Source organism: Pungitius pungitius, chromosome 18 (assembly GCF_949316345.1).
Source record: "Pungitius pungitius chromosome 18, fPunPun2.1, whole genome shotgun sequence".
NCBI classification, from domain to species: Eukaryota; Metazoa; Chordata; class Actinopteri; order Perciformes; family Gasterosteidae; genus Pungitius; species Pungitius pungitius.
In genome coordinates this window covers 10,560,023-10,576,170 of record NC_084917.1, presented here as the reverse complement: position 1 = coordinate 10,576,170, position 16,148 = coordinate 10,560,023, and the positions used below count along the sequence as shown (strand labels likewise).

General features: G+C 41.6%; 2 protein-coding genes across 2 annotated transcripts; both read right to left on the bottom strand.

Moving 5' to 3' along the window:
- Nucleotides 1-628: 628 nt before the first annotated feature.
- On the bottom strand, nucleotides 629-3,325 carry ier3ip1 (immediate early response 3 interacting protein 1). The gene is made up of 3 exons (XM_062558780.1): nucleotides 3,182-3,325; nucleotides 2,795-2,896; nucleotides 629-2,387 (listed from the first exon to the last, which is right to left on the bottom strand). Exons 1-3 carry the CDS (start codon nucleotides 3,270-3,272, stop codon nucleotides 2,332-2,334), a joined length of 249 nt encoding a protein of 82 aa, XP_062414764.1. The 5' UTR covers nucleotides 3,273-3,325; the 3' UTR covers nucleotides 629-2,331.
- Nucleotides 3,326-3,702: 377 nt separating this feature from the next.
- On the bottom strand, nucleotides 3,703-14,896 carry skor2 (SKI family transcriptional corepressor 2). The gene is made up of 9 exons (XM_037484980.2): nucleotides 14,731-14,896; nucleotides 10,950-12,952; nucleotides 10,208-10,271; nucleotides 9,580-9,657; nucleotides 7,356-7,421; nucleotides 7,091-7,189; nucleotides 6,867-6,934; nucleotides 5,751-5,814; nucleotides 3,703-5,349 (listed from the first exon to the last, which is right to left on the bottom strand). The coding sequence occupies exons 2-8, from the start codon at nucleotides 12,921-12,923 to the stop codon at nucleotides 5,758-5,760; spliced, it is 2,406 nt and encodes an 801-aa protein (XP_037340877.2). The 5' UTR covers nucleotides 12,924-12,952; nucleotides 14,731-14,896; the 3' UTR covers nucleotides 3,703-5,349; nucleotides 5,751-5,757.
- Nucleotides 14,897-16,148: the final 1,252 nt, after the last annotated feature.

The window sequence follows — 16,148 nt, the reverse complement described above, 5'->3', positions numbered from 1 at the left end:
AAAATATCTAAATCAGTACCATCTATTACAGCCTGCATTAGAATACTTACTTTTACAACACGTTTTGATCTCATATTCCAACCATTTTTGTTGCTTTTTTTGGACATATCATATAACCCTTGGAATAAACTGGTGATTTTCTTAAGACGAAAATGCAGTTTACGGTCAGGAAAAATGAATTTATTTTATAACGAGCCCCCTTAATTATCTCCCATGCACAAATGTGTGTTATTATGCAACATTAAATTGCATTTAACATTTTGATGTATCTTTGATTTCAATGTTTACATTTGCAATGCCACACACCCAAGTATACACTTCATGACCTGTGGTGTGCAGATACATGTTCCTGTGTGATCGCTGACAGATTTTAATGTGAATCCACAGCTAAACTCGGACTAATCACAGATCAAAGTGGCTTTATGGTACAAATCTCCCTGATAAACATATGCTTCTAATTCCAGCAGATCCCCGATACTCTGTCTCCCATGTATTTGTATTTAGATTCAAAACTACTGAATTGTTTATGAAAATTTTGTGGAGCTTAGGGGGTTTGTACATTTTGATAATTCACAACATACGGAGATTATTTATTAAATGGAGCAGGAATAGATGGACAAACATTGAGTTGAGAGTGAACTATGTCAATATTTACTCTATTACAGTTTCACACATCGCTACAAATTATATGGCCACGTTCTGCTCAAGTGCAGTAAAAAGTAAAAACAATTTACCATTTGTTTATATGCTCTGTTTAAAAAGATCATTAAACCTACTATTTATTTCAAGACAACCGTGTACAGAAGAGAATTGTTTAGAGCTGTTTAACCAAATTATTACATATGATCATAAGCCATTTTTACACATGAGCAGGAATCGATAAGTGAGAATGACAATCAGGAAAGTGTGTCCTGAATTTTAATTTTTGAAACTGATCAGTCACCACTGCTTCTTCTCCAGCTAAATGTCCCTTATTGTGTCCCTAATGTGTCCTTAAGGTGCAGAGGGAGGGGTTTATTTCAAAGTATTGTCAACAAATCCACACCATCGAGTTGTTTAGCAGAAACAATGTTCAACTTAACTGTGTAAACAGATGTCATCATATAAAACTGCATTTCTGTGAGTAGTCAAACAAGAACTGGTTAATTCAACAATAGGCTCAGTAAATGTAATTTCACTGACCACTGGCCGACTTGTTGGTTTTAAGTAAATACTTTTACATCTCATGACACCCAAAAATACACAATAAGACTGATTTCAAAAATACAAATTATTTGGCCGGAAGAGTGCACATTAATTAAAAAATTAAAAAATTCTGTAAAGGCACCTGTGATCTTAAAACTAAAACATCCAAATTCCTAAATGACAAAATAAAAAAAACAGCTATAACCTGTATAGCATTACAACCGTACACAATAAATATTTACCTATTATCCGGGCCCCAATACTGATAACTATGGAAGTAAATCTGTGTCATCGGGTTTTGAAACGTAAAAGGTGATTGAATTTCTAGCACTGAATATTTATGCATTGAAATTATGTATCTGAATGTTTTTCAACATTAAAATACTGCAAAAAATTCAACCGCAAAAAATTCAACCACATCATCCGGGACCTCAAGGAAGAGCAATCGATTCTAGATTCAAGATCAGGAGCGTGCGTCAAGCTAAAGGAGCGAGCACCCAATACAACTTCGGCTTGTCGGCAGCATAAACTTTATTGAGGATCTGGCACAACACAGCGACCTGCAAGTAGCGCAGAGTCTTACATAAAGGGATGTACGTCTTAATGCGAGGCTTTGGAATTTATCTCAAAGGGATCCTGTATTTGCTCATGAAGTCTGAAACGAGAACCCATTTTTCAGATACGTTTTTCTTTCAAAACCTGATGACACAGATTTACTTCCATAGATAACACTCCATTTGAAACAGCATAATAAAACATATCACCATATCCATCCGTCTCAAATGGGTGAAAACATGGACAATTACACCCTGTGCAGCACAAAAAGGTTTTGTGTGGTGTTACAATGAATGATCACTTTCATTTTGTGTCACACTGACAAACAGGTTGGGTTCAGTCGTAGTGTTTAGTCTGCACCAGTCATATCTGGGACTTGCTGAGGTGTCGGTTCTTCTCTTCGGATGAAAACATCTGCAGGTCAACGTTTGACTTGTTCTTTCCCAAGTATCCCCATGAACTTCTCCCCCCATGACGAAGAAAAAGGTCCCTGCGTATCGGTGTGTGTGTGTGTGTGTGTGTGTGTGTGTGTGTGTGTGTTTGTGTCAGTTGACACTTTTCTTCTCTGGCTTCGTTTTTTGTTTAATGGTTTTAACCAAAAAGTAACAACAGTACAATGCAGGCCGAATTGAATATTATCAACGGCACTGTGAAAAAAAGAAGAAGAAAAAGTCAACATCAAAATACCAGCGTTGGCTTTCATACTTGCAAAAGAATGAAATACTTTAGTTAGTTTTAGCATTCTACGACTAAGTGATTCCTTATTTAAAACAATAGTGTTGCTGCTTTAATTCATTAAAACATTTTAAACCAATACAGTTGCAAATGCAGAGGTTTGGTTCATCTAGTCAAAGAGTAAAAGGTTTAAAATCCAAACGTTTCACCCACTGTGAATACCGTCACGATAGATGGAATAAGAGGAAGTGAAGACATTCACTGGAACCCATTCCTGAACATGGATAACGGATTGCCAGCCCTACCAACTATTCGCTCTGCGCATGTCCGCTAATTGCCAACGAGTGTATCAACATGTAAAGGGAAGCAGCTTTCAAACCTCTCATGACAGTCCGGACCGAGCGGATGAGGGTGAGGATCTGGGCTTTGACCCCGGGGTCATCCCCGAACCCCGCGACGCCCTGGTCCACACCGAAGCCGACTGCAGACAGAGGAGGAGGAGGAGGTACAACAAAAAGGAGTGGCAGGACACAAGTACGGAAACAGGAGATGGTTAAAAACATAGATCAACTATAACAATAGCTCGTCGATAAGTCGATACTAATGATCGAAACTAAATTGCCTCCCTTCATTCAATTCGATGAAGCGCACGAGCAGCTGATCCTTAACGGTTTTACACCAAGCTAGCTGCTTTCAGCGTGCTAAGCATCGTTATTTCTTTAAAATGGTATGATGGAGATTGCGTGGAATGAAGCAGAGTACTTACACTTGCTGAGAAACCTCTCCTCGTGTAACACAGCGACCGCATTAGTACACAGAATAGCGGTCTGGAGGAGACAGTAGAGCGTAAACGCCATGCTGGCAACTTCTTCACGGAGGCAGCTGCCGTAAAACAGGCAGCCGACGTCGTAAAGGACGTCCTTACGTTAACTGTGCGCGTGAACTTCATAAATGGTCCCCTGCTTACACTATAATAACTTTTGTTATTTTTTTAAACATTATATTATTAGAAACACGTGTTTATTTCTCTTGGTGAATGCACTGTCAATATTGACTATTAAGATATATCTTAATTAAGCTATACAAGAAGAAATAGAATAACCAAAATAAACATGTAAAAAAAATATTTTACTCTTTTACTGGAAAGGCCTCCTTTTATTTTTTTTAATTTGTACAAAATGTATTCAAATCTTTATTTTACATATCCATGTCTTTTATCTATTAGGGGGATGCATAACTATTTATTTATACATCGAAAAGGCATAATAATGACAACAACATGCTGGTTATTGTATAGACTTTTAATTTACACATAAATAGTAGAGAAACTACAAGAAAACATATTTAAATACATCTGCATTAACAGTTTATAATGATACCATTTCTCTCCGTTAGTGACAACTTTATCCATTCATTCATTGCATTCTATAAACAAGGCGGGTGAGTTATCACTTCAATTCTCTCCGACATACACTTGTCTAAACCATCATCATCATCATCGCCATTATCGCCGAAAACATGTCTGTTTGTTTCAACATTATAATAAATAATATTTTCACAACCAGGGCCTTGGTACTCAAATAAATAATTAAACAAACGAACACATATAGATAGACTGCTTGTGAGGTTCAGTATTCTCACTACGACATTTTACACATCAGGTGTGATCGTACACAAGTAGATATACAACACTAACAAACTTCAGTCTTTTGCTTCTCGTGGAAACAGAGACTCATTTTGGAGAGCAAATAAGCACACAGACTTGGCCTTTACTAGTCGATTCACCAACATATTTAGCTTATGGTGGCAATACTACCTTCACCTTGGGTTGGAGGTGTAGAGAGTGCGATGAAGGATAGAAAAAATGGGTGCAGGGTAAAAGTACCTTTGGGGTGCCTTTGAGCAAAGGATTCTCTTCCTGTATAGATAAAAGGTCACAAATAATCAGTTCAGCAACATATGCATTGAACATCGCACCGTGTAGGTTTCCTTTGTGCACTCAGAAATTCTGAAACTATCCAACTGCTCGACAGACAAAATCAGTTCTCCCCTTTTTGAGTTCCCACCCAGTATCACCACTTTAACACTTCAATATTCAAGTTGGGTCATCTATCAAAAGCACCACCAACATTGATTCTCACCAACGGTGACTGACTGACACTTTTTTGTGTTCACATGGAAGTTTCTTTTGGTCAAAAAACTTGACTGGACATGATGAGGAGAATCCCTTTGGGATCCGATGACGCGAGTATTTAGTAAAAGTTGGTAAATGTGTTTCTCCATCGGGGCCCCGCTATGTGAAACGAAGGCAACAGCAATAATTACAACAGCGGCAACCTCCCGTGGTAAGTCCGTGCTCACCCACAGTGTGGTCAATGTACAGTTGGGCCAGCAGCGATCACAGTCACAGACATTGACACCCAGTCTTATTGTCTCTATGTCCTCTTGCTCTTTGTCGGTTTTTCGAGCTGAGAAAAAAAGAGTTTTGTACAAAGTCTTCAACTGCCCTCCTGGTTCTTTCCAACGGCCCTAAAATTCACAAAAGACCAGAAAGGTTGTGGCTGCTTTGGTAAAGCTTTTGGTCTGACTGCCAGCGCAGCAATGACAAAAAGGGGCGGAGTCGTTCTGTAGCCCTGTATGTCAGCGGTTTCAGGTCAGGGAATAAACTGGACCGGGGAAAAAGAAACAGGGAGCTGTTTTTATCGAACAGTGTTTAAGTGCAGGGTTATTAACAGAGGGTTTACCGCAGAAGCAGAAAAAAACACTGTTGAAGGAAAACTTCTAAAAAGTACTTCTATTTCATATAGTGTCTTTTTCCTTTCAGTTTGAGTCCTTCCAATATTTCTCACATGAGTGGGTTTTTTTCTTCTTGTTGGGGTATTCACAGGAATCCACACACCTGCTTCTTCTCACACAGGAGTTTGTGGGTTCAGGCTGTGAAGACAGAAAAGGAATGCAAACACAATATTAGTGTGATGTCCTGGTTTAGTGTTTTTAAAACGCACAATGGGTCCAGAGAACAGCGTTAATCTCTTAAGATGTAAACTAGTGAAAGCCAGTGGCTTCACACAGTCAGAAGCCAAGGTTTGCTGGATCAAGATAACATAATAAGAAAATAAGTTTAATGTGCAGACGTCTACAAATCAAAGTCACGTTAAATATGTTGGCAGTTTCTAAAACACTGTAAGAACTATTTTAAAGGCAATTAAACTTTGCTGAGCTCCTGCTGCATTGTGTTTTAAACAATGAAATGCTTATATCCTCACTGGACATCAACTGTGTTTATATTTCTCCATTAATAAGCTACATTGTGAAATGAATTAAAAAACAGTCACCTTTTAGTTATTTGTTCAAATGGGAGCTGATCTTTTCTTTCCTGATGATGTTTGCGTATGGAATCTGAAAGAAACAAAAAGCCAGAAACAGATATTAGATTTATTTTCTTTATGTATAAATACATTTATATATATATATATATATATACAAAATATGATATTCATATGGCCTCGCAGACCTTTATTTTCAAATAACCGGTCCTTACTATTAATAATAATTCCTTCATTCATTTAAACTGATGATTTCAAATTGAATAATTCAATGTTTATGTTAAGGTTTGATATATTTAATGGAAATTCTAAAAAGTGTTGCAGCAACATACATCGAACATGTTGATGTTCAAGAGTTAATTTGAATGTCTGTGTGACATTAGTGTGTCATTAGTATCAGACAGATCCATCTGCTGGTTCTAGACACATTAGTCAATTTTGAACGTGTTCTTCATGCACGTGCCCTTCGGTCGTCTGCCTTCGCGGTTACACACACGCAGCGCTCTCTTGTGTGTGTTTGTGTGTATACATGCTGGGTTTGACACCACGTGCACACGAGCGTCTGTCAGAAAGCAAAGACAAACACTGTCTGTCAGCCTGTCTGCCAGCTGCTCCTGTGATTGATGTGGACAGAAACACTGAGACGACTGCGGAGGAACTTCTCACCCATGAAAGACGAACCAGATGATTGGCTGTGTGTCTTCAGATGGACAAATAAGCAATAAGGGAGCCGTCCAGTTCAGTCCTACATTAATGGCTTTATCTACTCTGCGTTTATTTCTGTTCTAGTCGTGAGACATGGCTCAGGATCTCGTATATTTGTCTACAGTCTATCATGGCTGTAGAGTTAAGTGGTTTGTTATTGTCCCATTTCTTCAAGTGTTTTTAAGATATTCTTTCTCTGTTCAAATAGTGTAACTATATTCTACTGGAATTGGCTTCATAATTGGTCTTAATTATATTTATTCTGAAAAGCATTACCATGATTGTTTTTCAAAATGAGCAGTGAAGCTTTTTTATACTCATGTATCTATAAAAGGGCTTTTCATTTGTCATTTAAGGGCGTAACAATGATATGTATTTTCCATCAGTGTTCAGCACTGATTGTATCATTAGTAATCTCACCATCTGTAACTGTTGAACCATCTCTTCTCTGTAGGCGAGCTCTCGTTTCATCTGGTCTTGGAAATTATCTGAAATTAGAATAAGTAGTTGAGTAACTTATAAAGTGCAGTTAGGGGGAATGGAGGTTGGATAGAAGCGAGGACAGAAATGGAGAACTTCAAAAGACAGCAAAGGAGAAATGGCCCTTCAGAGAATGAATAAGGAAAGCCACGTGAGCGACTTACGGAAGACAGGGAATGGTGAAGTGCCCTTCAGAGCGTGAAACTCCTGCTCCAGTCGCCTCCTAAAGTCAATCTGCTCCAACAGAACCTTCTGGAGCTCTTCTGAAGGACACATGAAACAAGGGAGAGAGACAAAAGGTGAGTGTTTGTTATCAATGCAGCAAAAATCAAAAGAATAACTATATTCATTTTCTTTTATACTTGTATTGGCCAGTCCATCTAAGAAGAGGAGAGGGAATACTGTGTGACTCAAATGAAAAATATTTACCTTTCTCCATGTTCTCGACATCCTTCTTTAGCGGCACAGGAGAGGCAGCACCTTGGCTTCGATCACCTGAAAACATGGAGAGACTTCATTTCAGATTTCTATCCCACATGCCACTCTTAATGTCAGAATTGTTTGTTCCATCCTATTCTTACACAACATCACACAGTATATTGAATATGCAACACATCAGAGCCCTGCAGTTCACTCTTTGGCCTCTAGATGTCGGTGTGACTCTGTGGTAGTAATTGACGGCAATGATGCGGGAGACCTTCAATGCAATAACTCCTTGACAGGTTCAATCTCTTCATGGTGTCAGACCATATTGCTCTCTATTAAGAGAACCAACGAACTCTGCTTGCATTCAGAACAATCAATGTTGTAGCTTGAAAAGTTGTAAAGGCCACTCCACCGATTTGCTTAAAACAAATTGAAAGCCTGCAGGTTACTGTGTTCTCAAATGTTTGTATTATAAAACCAACACCAGTGGCTATGAAAACCGCATGAGGATAGAAAAACTGTAAATCAATGTAAAACAGTATTTTCATAGCCATGCAGCTTTCACTTTGTGTATTTTATATCGGTGTACTTTTTAAAGCTGTTTGACTGCGGGATTCAATCTACTTGTTGCTTTAAAGCTTCACAGTTTTCCATCCGCTTGTCATTTTACAACCACATTCATCAAGTGTTGCGCTTTGGAATCTGGCCATTTAAAAGTTTCTGTTTTGTTGTGTGTGTGTGTTTGCGCTAACGTCTGAGGCATTGTGCGCCTTAAATGAAGCGATCCAGGAAACTCAATGTGTATATTCTCCTCCAGTCATTTCATATCCCGGCTCCTTAAGCCTCCCCATGCTTCTTTCCCTCTCATTGAGACCGGGGAGAGAGCTCTCCTCTCCTCACTCCTCCTCTCCTTTTCTCTCCTCTCTGTCTCATTTGACAAGCAAATTTGCAGACAGTGCCCGAGGATAACAACCTCGTTTGACAGTCAATTAACCGTGAATAGTCAAAGCCAAGGCGGTTTGCATTACATAAATGGAAAATTAGATTATTTTTTCTCCCTAGAAACAGAGGGAGAGTTTAAAGACAGTGGAAGGGGGAGGGGGGACTCAGTGGAATCAGGCCTTCTAATCACGTAGAGCTTCCCACCGCCCAGGGAGACGTTTGGCAATCAGGGGAAAGGTGGTCTCATTTAATTTGTTTCGTGTAATTTTTCGAAATACATTATGCGCAGGGATCATTACGGTGTGTGTGTGTGTGTGTGTGTAGGGGTTGAAGGAGTGAAGGGGGGGGGGGTAGATATAAATGTTGGCACAGATGTCATAAAGCACTTTTAATGTCTTCCTGACAGATATAAAAAGGCAATAAGCTGTGATCTTTTTCAAACGGTAAAGGTTTTTTTGCGCTGAGGAGGGGAAAAAATGGCAATTATGTCGGCGGGGATACGGGTCTAGGATGGAGATTGCCAGCGTGGCTGCTTATCTCTGAGCTGATGTTTTCTTGTTGAACTATAACGGCTCCCCTAAGAGTAACAGCCCCGGCGACAACGCCGCTTAAGAGAGCAGCCGCGGCAGAGCGGCAGCAGAATCCGCTTTCCACTGCTGTTTCATCTCTGTGTATTTATATGACTCCCCCAACTCACGTCTGGGAGGAGGAGGAGGAGGAGGAGGAGGAGGAGGAGGAGGCTGGAGACTAAGGAGAGTTTTATTCTCTGCTTTAAGTATGCAGAGTCTAATTTGTTTTGAAAAAAGAATTCTTTGAATTGTCACTAATGTATATTGTATATGAATATGAGTCTAATGTCTTTATAAGTTGTTTATTTTATATACGGACATTCATACACGGTGTGTATTCATTCAAACTGTGTGTTCTAAATGACAACAGGGACTTTTGCCTTTGATGCTATTAAATAACACATGTTTTATTAAATGATGTGCTAATATTTGATTTACCTTTCAATATTTATACCTTGTTAATCTTGCAATTAGAGGCACAAGCTGCCTTGGGCAAGTCTTCTTTGTTTACTTGATGAAAATGTTTGATCATGACTTTATCGAAAGAGAGCAGACTGGTCCGCAATGGGAGATAGTGAAGCCACATTTTGGAACTAAACCATACCCACCTAACATGCCATTTACATTTCTTACTGTATTTTCTTCATTCATTGCGTTGGTGTTTTGCCATCTACAGCTGTTCGGCAAGCAGAAAAAAGTCAAGGGAATATTCGTACCTGAGCTTTCCCTCCAGTAGTCAGGCGCCGACGTTTCGCTCTCTGGTACAAAGAAACTATTCTGCTCTTTGTTTTCATCTGGGGGAAAATGAAACAGAAACAGACAGAGGGAAAGGAGCGTCAGTAAGGCCCATTGGGTGAGCTGGTTATCCGGACACATGGAGATAACTAAGTGTGCGCATGGTGTGTGTCCTTTGTGTTTATGTGGTGCAATGTGAGAACAGCACCGCAAAACACACAAAGACATTTTCCCCAGCGAAAAGGGTCAGAGTGGGAGATGAGAGGAGCAAATGAAACGTCACAGGAATGTGAGACTTGCAGGGACACAGAGACACTATAAAACCACTCACTCAGACAGCAAAACAAACAAAGACTGTTGGGTAAAAGATGAAGTGTCACAGAACTCATGTTTTTTTATTCATAGATTTATGTTATACATAAACAGAACTGTTTTTATAAATTGATTGAAAGCTGATTAAATGTTTCTATATTCTACTTTTGATGAAAACAGTGTAATGTAATGTAAAAATAATGAGTGTTTATATTGAGTTTTGTGAGTGTAAATGTATCAGCATCTTAGAATATGATATGAAGAAAATGTTTGAGAACAGCATGAAAATGTACTCACCAGAAATGCTGGAGTTGTCTTTGGTTGCGTAGACAGGCAGTCCTTCGTCTTTATTTTTCTGAGACTGAAGAAAAACATATACTCGGTAAGAATATGGTATACATGTCATGCATCGGTTATGTTATGCATCACATTGTTAAATTACAACAGAGAAATAAACATCGTAATGGTTGTGTAATTTGCATACTTTGATGTGCTTATTGTCAACATGGGATTTCATTTGTTATTCTATAAGTATCTTCTCCATTTGCTTTTTAATCTGCAGTCTAAAGAGCAACTCAATCGTTGGCAAATGTAATTTTCACTTCTTTTTTATCAACCACTGGTAGCATTCATTTAATATTAATTAATTTGTAATATATGGTTGAACCCCTTTTTTTCCACCCCCGTCTTTGAAATCAGTCCGCTGTATTTGCAGTAAGTTATTCAATGGATGATTTCACTCTGTTCTGATACTTCTCATAATTCTCTCTCTCTCAGAGGCCTGGTTAATGTGGGAGTCGACAGGTTAAAGATTAGAGTTGGCCTAACAGTCTGGGGTGACACAGCGAGAACAAACACGCCGTGGCCATTAAACAACCCACACCTGGGCCCATTAGCCGGGATCAGAGTGGGTTGACTGTTTCAATTTCTACAGGGAGAAACCAGCCTATCAATCTGCTTATGCAGATCACATCACTGCCGGCAGACTGCAGCACCATTTAAATAATAATTAGCTAAAGTGGCCTAGGGGGATATTTACGTTTTTGTAAGCTGAGTCCTCTCGGTGAGGTGGGGTGGAACTGGAGAGAGGAAGGCTAGCAGTCGGGGAGGCGGGTAGGCTGGAGGACCCATGCTGGGTGGGCTCCGTGGAGGAGGGCGGGGAGGTGCTGGTGTACCTCCCTCTCTCCTTCCCCCTCTCCTCTCCATGGCTGTCGCTCATTGTGGGGAGATACAGGTTGGTTTGAGTCCGTGGCGGCCTGTTCAAAAAGGTGCCTTCCTCCTCCTCGTCCTCCTGCTTCGACGACTCCACATCCACCTCCCCCTCCTCCTCGCTTTCCAACCCCTCCGCCTCTCCTTCTCCCCCACTGTCACTTCCGTAACTACAGCTGCTGGTGGGCGATAGCCGCTGGTGGCGGTCCGACCTGGCGACCACGACCCCAAAGTCCTCATCTGTTGTCCCAGTGACTGCTCCACCGCTGGCGTGCAGCTTGGCGATGCTCTCGGCGTCCTTGATGACAGGTCGGAAAGCCGAGCCGTAGCTCGGCTTCCTGGTTTGGAGGGCTGGGGTGTCCAGGAGTTTGAGCCAGCCCTCCGACGTCACAGGGCGAAGGTCGGGGGCCGCCGTCGTACACTCGGGGTCGAACAGCCCGGGTCTGGTTGTTGTAGTCCCGCTGCCGGGGGCCATGGTTGCGCTGACGCTATTGCCGCTGCCGGCTATGGCGCCAGGCTCACTGGGGTCTGAGAGATCCAAAAAGGCCTGTCTGAGAGAGGGGTTGTCTGCCAGGGAGGAGAGGGCGCTGGGCTGAGGCTGGAGGTAGGTGGGGACAGGGATTCCTCCCGCTGCCCGTGGGGGCCAAAACATGCAGAAAGGAGGATAAAATGTGTCTTTGCGGCCAGGCCATAAAAGACCCGACAACCCCGTTCCTTTCTGGCCAGCTGAAACATCACTGTCGTCTTTTTTCTGCTGGCAGAGGCCGAATGCCGGGAAGGGGTAAGGCGAGGGGAAGAGCGACGTGGGAGGGAACTTCTGCAGCATGCCGAAGCCTTTGCTCGGGACAGGGATGACAGGGTAGCTACGTGGCGGCTTGCGCGGAGACAGACTGCCTCCGTCCAAATCGTCGTCCTCCTCAAAGCGGGCTCTTTTCTGAGAGACCAGGTCGGGTCCCATCATGTGAGGCAGCACCGAACCTGGGAGAGTCTTCATAGGACCCATGGAGGAGCAGTGCGACGAAGAGGGCAGCGCTCTCTTTCGGCTGCCTCCGTTGAACATGGCCTTGACGTCTTCCCACGCGAAGGCTAACTCATCCGCTGGATGTTTGTCCGAGAGTTTGAGGTGTCGTCGCCAGGAGTTGAAGTTGGCAGCGTCCGGCTGGGTGTACTTGGCGTCCGGTGTGCGGTGAGAGTGGAAAATGAATTTATTCGGGGAGAAGTACATGTTGCACAAAGAGCACTTGATGCATTTGGCCCTGGAGCTGTTGTAGCGTGCTGGGATGAAGTTACCACGGCAACCCCAGGCGCACTCGTGGGTCACATCGAAGGCAAAGTTGTCTGGCAGTTTGGGCGGCGCGTTCTCTCCCAGGAAGGACTTGCAGAGGCGCTCCGCCTCGCGCTTGGTGATCATGCCACAGCGCCGCGACGAGATGGGCATGGCACCGGCCCGACGGAGAATCTCCAGCTGAACCGGAGTGCACTGGACACAGGTGATGCCCAGCGCCACGCGCCGGTTGTGGATCTCGTTGTAACTGTAGTTCTTGAGGAGCGTGTTGGAGATCTGTGCCAGGCAAAGTCTCTCATTGTGATCGATGACCAGCGACACGATGGGAACGCCGTACAGGATGACCTGGCCCACCTGGTTCGGCTTGAGGGGTGAGGAGGACGGAGAGGGGGAGGATAAGGAAGAAGATGAGGAGTGGTGATGGGCAGGTCTGGGTGGTGTCAGGGGTTCCTGCTGGTAAGGGCCTGTTGAGCTTGTCATTATGATTTCATTAGGGCTCGATAGATGGGTCTTGTCCATAGTTGGAGGAAAACTGTTTGTAGAACGACCTGCATAAAAAGAAAGAAGAAGAAAGACCCACATTTGTTGATTTTTTTATTTTCATGTGACCAGAATGGAATATTTTGTAAAAAATAAACTTAATATGAAAGTGCACATGGAAACACTGGATGTTATTATAAATGAATTCCTTTCAAATTAAATGTATCTGTTAAAATTGTTTAAATGAATGTACAACATTACAACAAAATATTAGATTTGCCATCCAAACCACTCTCAAAAAATAATTGTGGCCAGAGAAATGCCATAAACTCATTTGAAATACATAAATAACATTTTTTTCTGATGCAGTTCCATTGCATTAAAAAAAATAAGGAATAAGGAAAAATAAGGAACATCCAAAAATGTAATTATTTTCCCATATTTATAGACTTTGTAATATTTAAGTAACGAGTGTTTGCGAGGGTGCGTTTAAGAGGAGATTCCATTGAACTTACTTTGAATAAGGATAACACAGTCATCGGAGATAATGGTTCCAATATAAATCCTACATTATTCACATTTCCACCTAAATATATTGGCACAAATAAATCTTTAAATTGGACATATTTAAAATGTATTTATATCTAAATCAGAATAACCTAAATAGTTGATCCTTGACCACAAGTGTTATTTAAATGAAACACGATGCAGATCAAATTCTAGTCAGCTATTAGAGACATTTTTGGGCTACAATCATATTACAGTTTTTTTTTTTTTTAATAACTATGTCATCCCTTATTTTCCTATAAATTGGCTGTGGCACTTTAATGTGATAGCACATGTGCAACACTGACTAAATACAATCCTTCACATATTTTAAGAAGTAGTACCACACAAATGACAGGGAATTTACTGTAAAGGGAACGTTTAAGTAGAAGTCATTTGCTGAGTTACATCAACATTATATTTGGCATTTCTTTAACAAATTATAATGTTAAAGTATAAAATAAAAAGCAAAAATGTCTTACTTCATAGTCAAAGTCTGCCGTGGGGTGAAAATATATTACTTGGAAATGGGCCTCAGTATTTAAAAGAGAACTTTTTAAATGTATGATAAAGAAATGTCATAATACAAAGATTTTAAAGTATTGCATAACATTTGTGATGTGTTACATGAATTAAAAAAAAACATCAACAACTTCGGGAAAAAAGAAAAAAGACGTATTCGCTTATTATTTCATTATTTAGCGAAATGCTGCTTTAACAAATACATTTCTTATTTACAACCACTCATTTACACACTGTAGTCGATAAAACATTACTATTATTAGCAAGATACACAACTCATCACAAGATGCTCATATTAAAATGGAAAGTTCCCAATTGAACTTAAATGCATTGCAGCGCGAAACGGACTAATGTGTGAATCGAGTGGGCCGAACGCCAGAGACGATAAACCAATAAAGAAATAAACATTATAAAACCAGAGTTCGGGTCCAAATGACAGGAAATATAAAAGAGTCCATTTGAATGCTACTGTTTCAGCCCGCACAAGTTTAATTTCTACCAAAGTAACAGGCCATTATTACCGCGTGTCAGTTAGTCAGGCGTCGTGTTTTTAAACAATATTAATGTGTTTGTTTGTCCATTAACCAACATGCGACGGTCATGCAAATAACAGCAATAATTCACGCAACGCAATGTGAAAAATCCACACACGCATCTTCCCAACCGTATGTCCTCGCGAATGCATCTGTAGACCTGCGTTGTGTGCCTCGCAATATTCGTTACAATTGTTTTACAACATTTCAAACCACTTGACAGTTTACACGGGGACGGTCCTCACCTCTGACTCCCGGGAATACTCCCAAAACGGCCACCGCGTCCAAAAATATCCCCGTCACGAGAGAAATCAATTCATCCTACATTGCGTGGAAGGACTCATCTTTAGCACACCGGCTCTCACTGAGTTGCCTCCGAAAACAACAACAACAACAACGACACACGGAACCGGTACCGACTCTCGGGTGAGCTTGCGCGTGAGATGTGAGTAAACTGCGACGCTCGCGCCGGTTTTATTCGCTTTTCAGAGACACCACGCGCCGTGCTAATCCCCCCCCCCTCCCCAACCCACCCTCCTCTCTCTCTCTCTCTCTCCCTCCCCTTTCTCTCTCTCTCCCTCTCTCTCTCTCTCTCTCACCCACCATCCAGAGGACGCACTCTCGCCTCTCACACACCCACGCACTTTACTCCTCTTCTTGCCGCGCAGTGCGCAGCCACACATCACATGACATCTGACTAGATGCTCCTCAGATGCTGGAAAGAACCCGCGCAACTCCGTTCGCGTGAAATCTCCCACTCCTCAGTGACGGAAAGCTTCATATAGTCTCTTCTGACAAATACAGCAGATGAACCCCCCAAAATCATGATTAGCAGCATAAAGTTTTCCATCATTATTCGTGACTTAATACATAACAAAATACAAGCCGTCGCCATCAGATGGGTGTCCCGAAGGTTGACCGCGCGTGCGTTAGTCTGTGGTGCTGCGTGGGGATGGTAGACATTTTATTTGAGAAGTTTAATAGTGTGACTTTAAATGCACAGCCCCTGAGAAGAGGGGCTTGGCAGTGCGGAGATAAAACATGAGCCTGATCGCAGGGCCCAACAAAAGGCAAAATGAAGCCTGAGACATGCAGCAGACACGCAGGCGGGCGGTGTGGGCTTCAGCGTGTGTGTCAGTACAGCTGATCAGTCAAGGCTGAGAAGGCTTATTCTCTAAGTGCAGGTTGTTCCCAAGAGGTGAAAGGCAGTATGCATATTGTAGCCCAAGTAATTGAGAGACAGCTAGAGAGGACCCTCCCTTAAAAAGCTTCGGTTCAAAGTTATTTTCCTTAACAAAATTTCCAAATCAGAATTCCATCAGGGGGCCCAGGATGTCTTTGCTGCATCCCTGCACCAAGCTCTTAGAGCGTCACTTCTGCTTCAGTGTGTTTTAGTTGCTCATTCTGTGAGCAACTAAAACAGTTAACGAAGTCCACATGCATTGTTGCCATAACTGCAATTTGCCTTTTGGCATTTTGGGGATTGGGATGGGCTTCAATTTATGTGCAAACAACCATTTTTTCTAAATTGTTTTGTAAATGAGTTAAGCTAATGAAACCAAAATACACTCAATTTGTCATCCGACAATTTTAAAATCGTTTTTAAAATTGTAAATGTATTTTTAACCTCAATATTATACGCAGTGTTAAATATGTGTGCGTG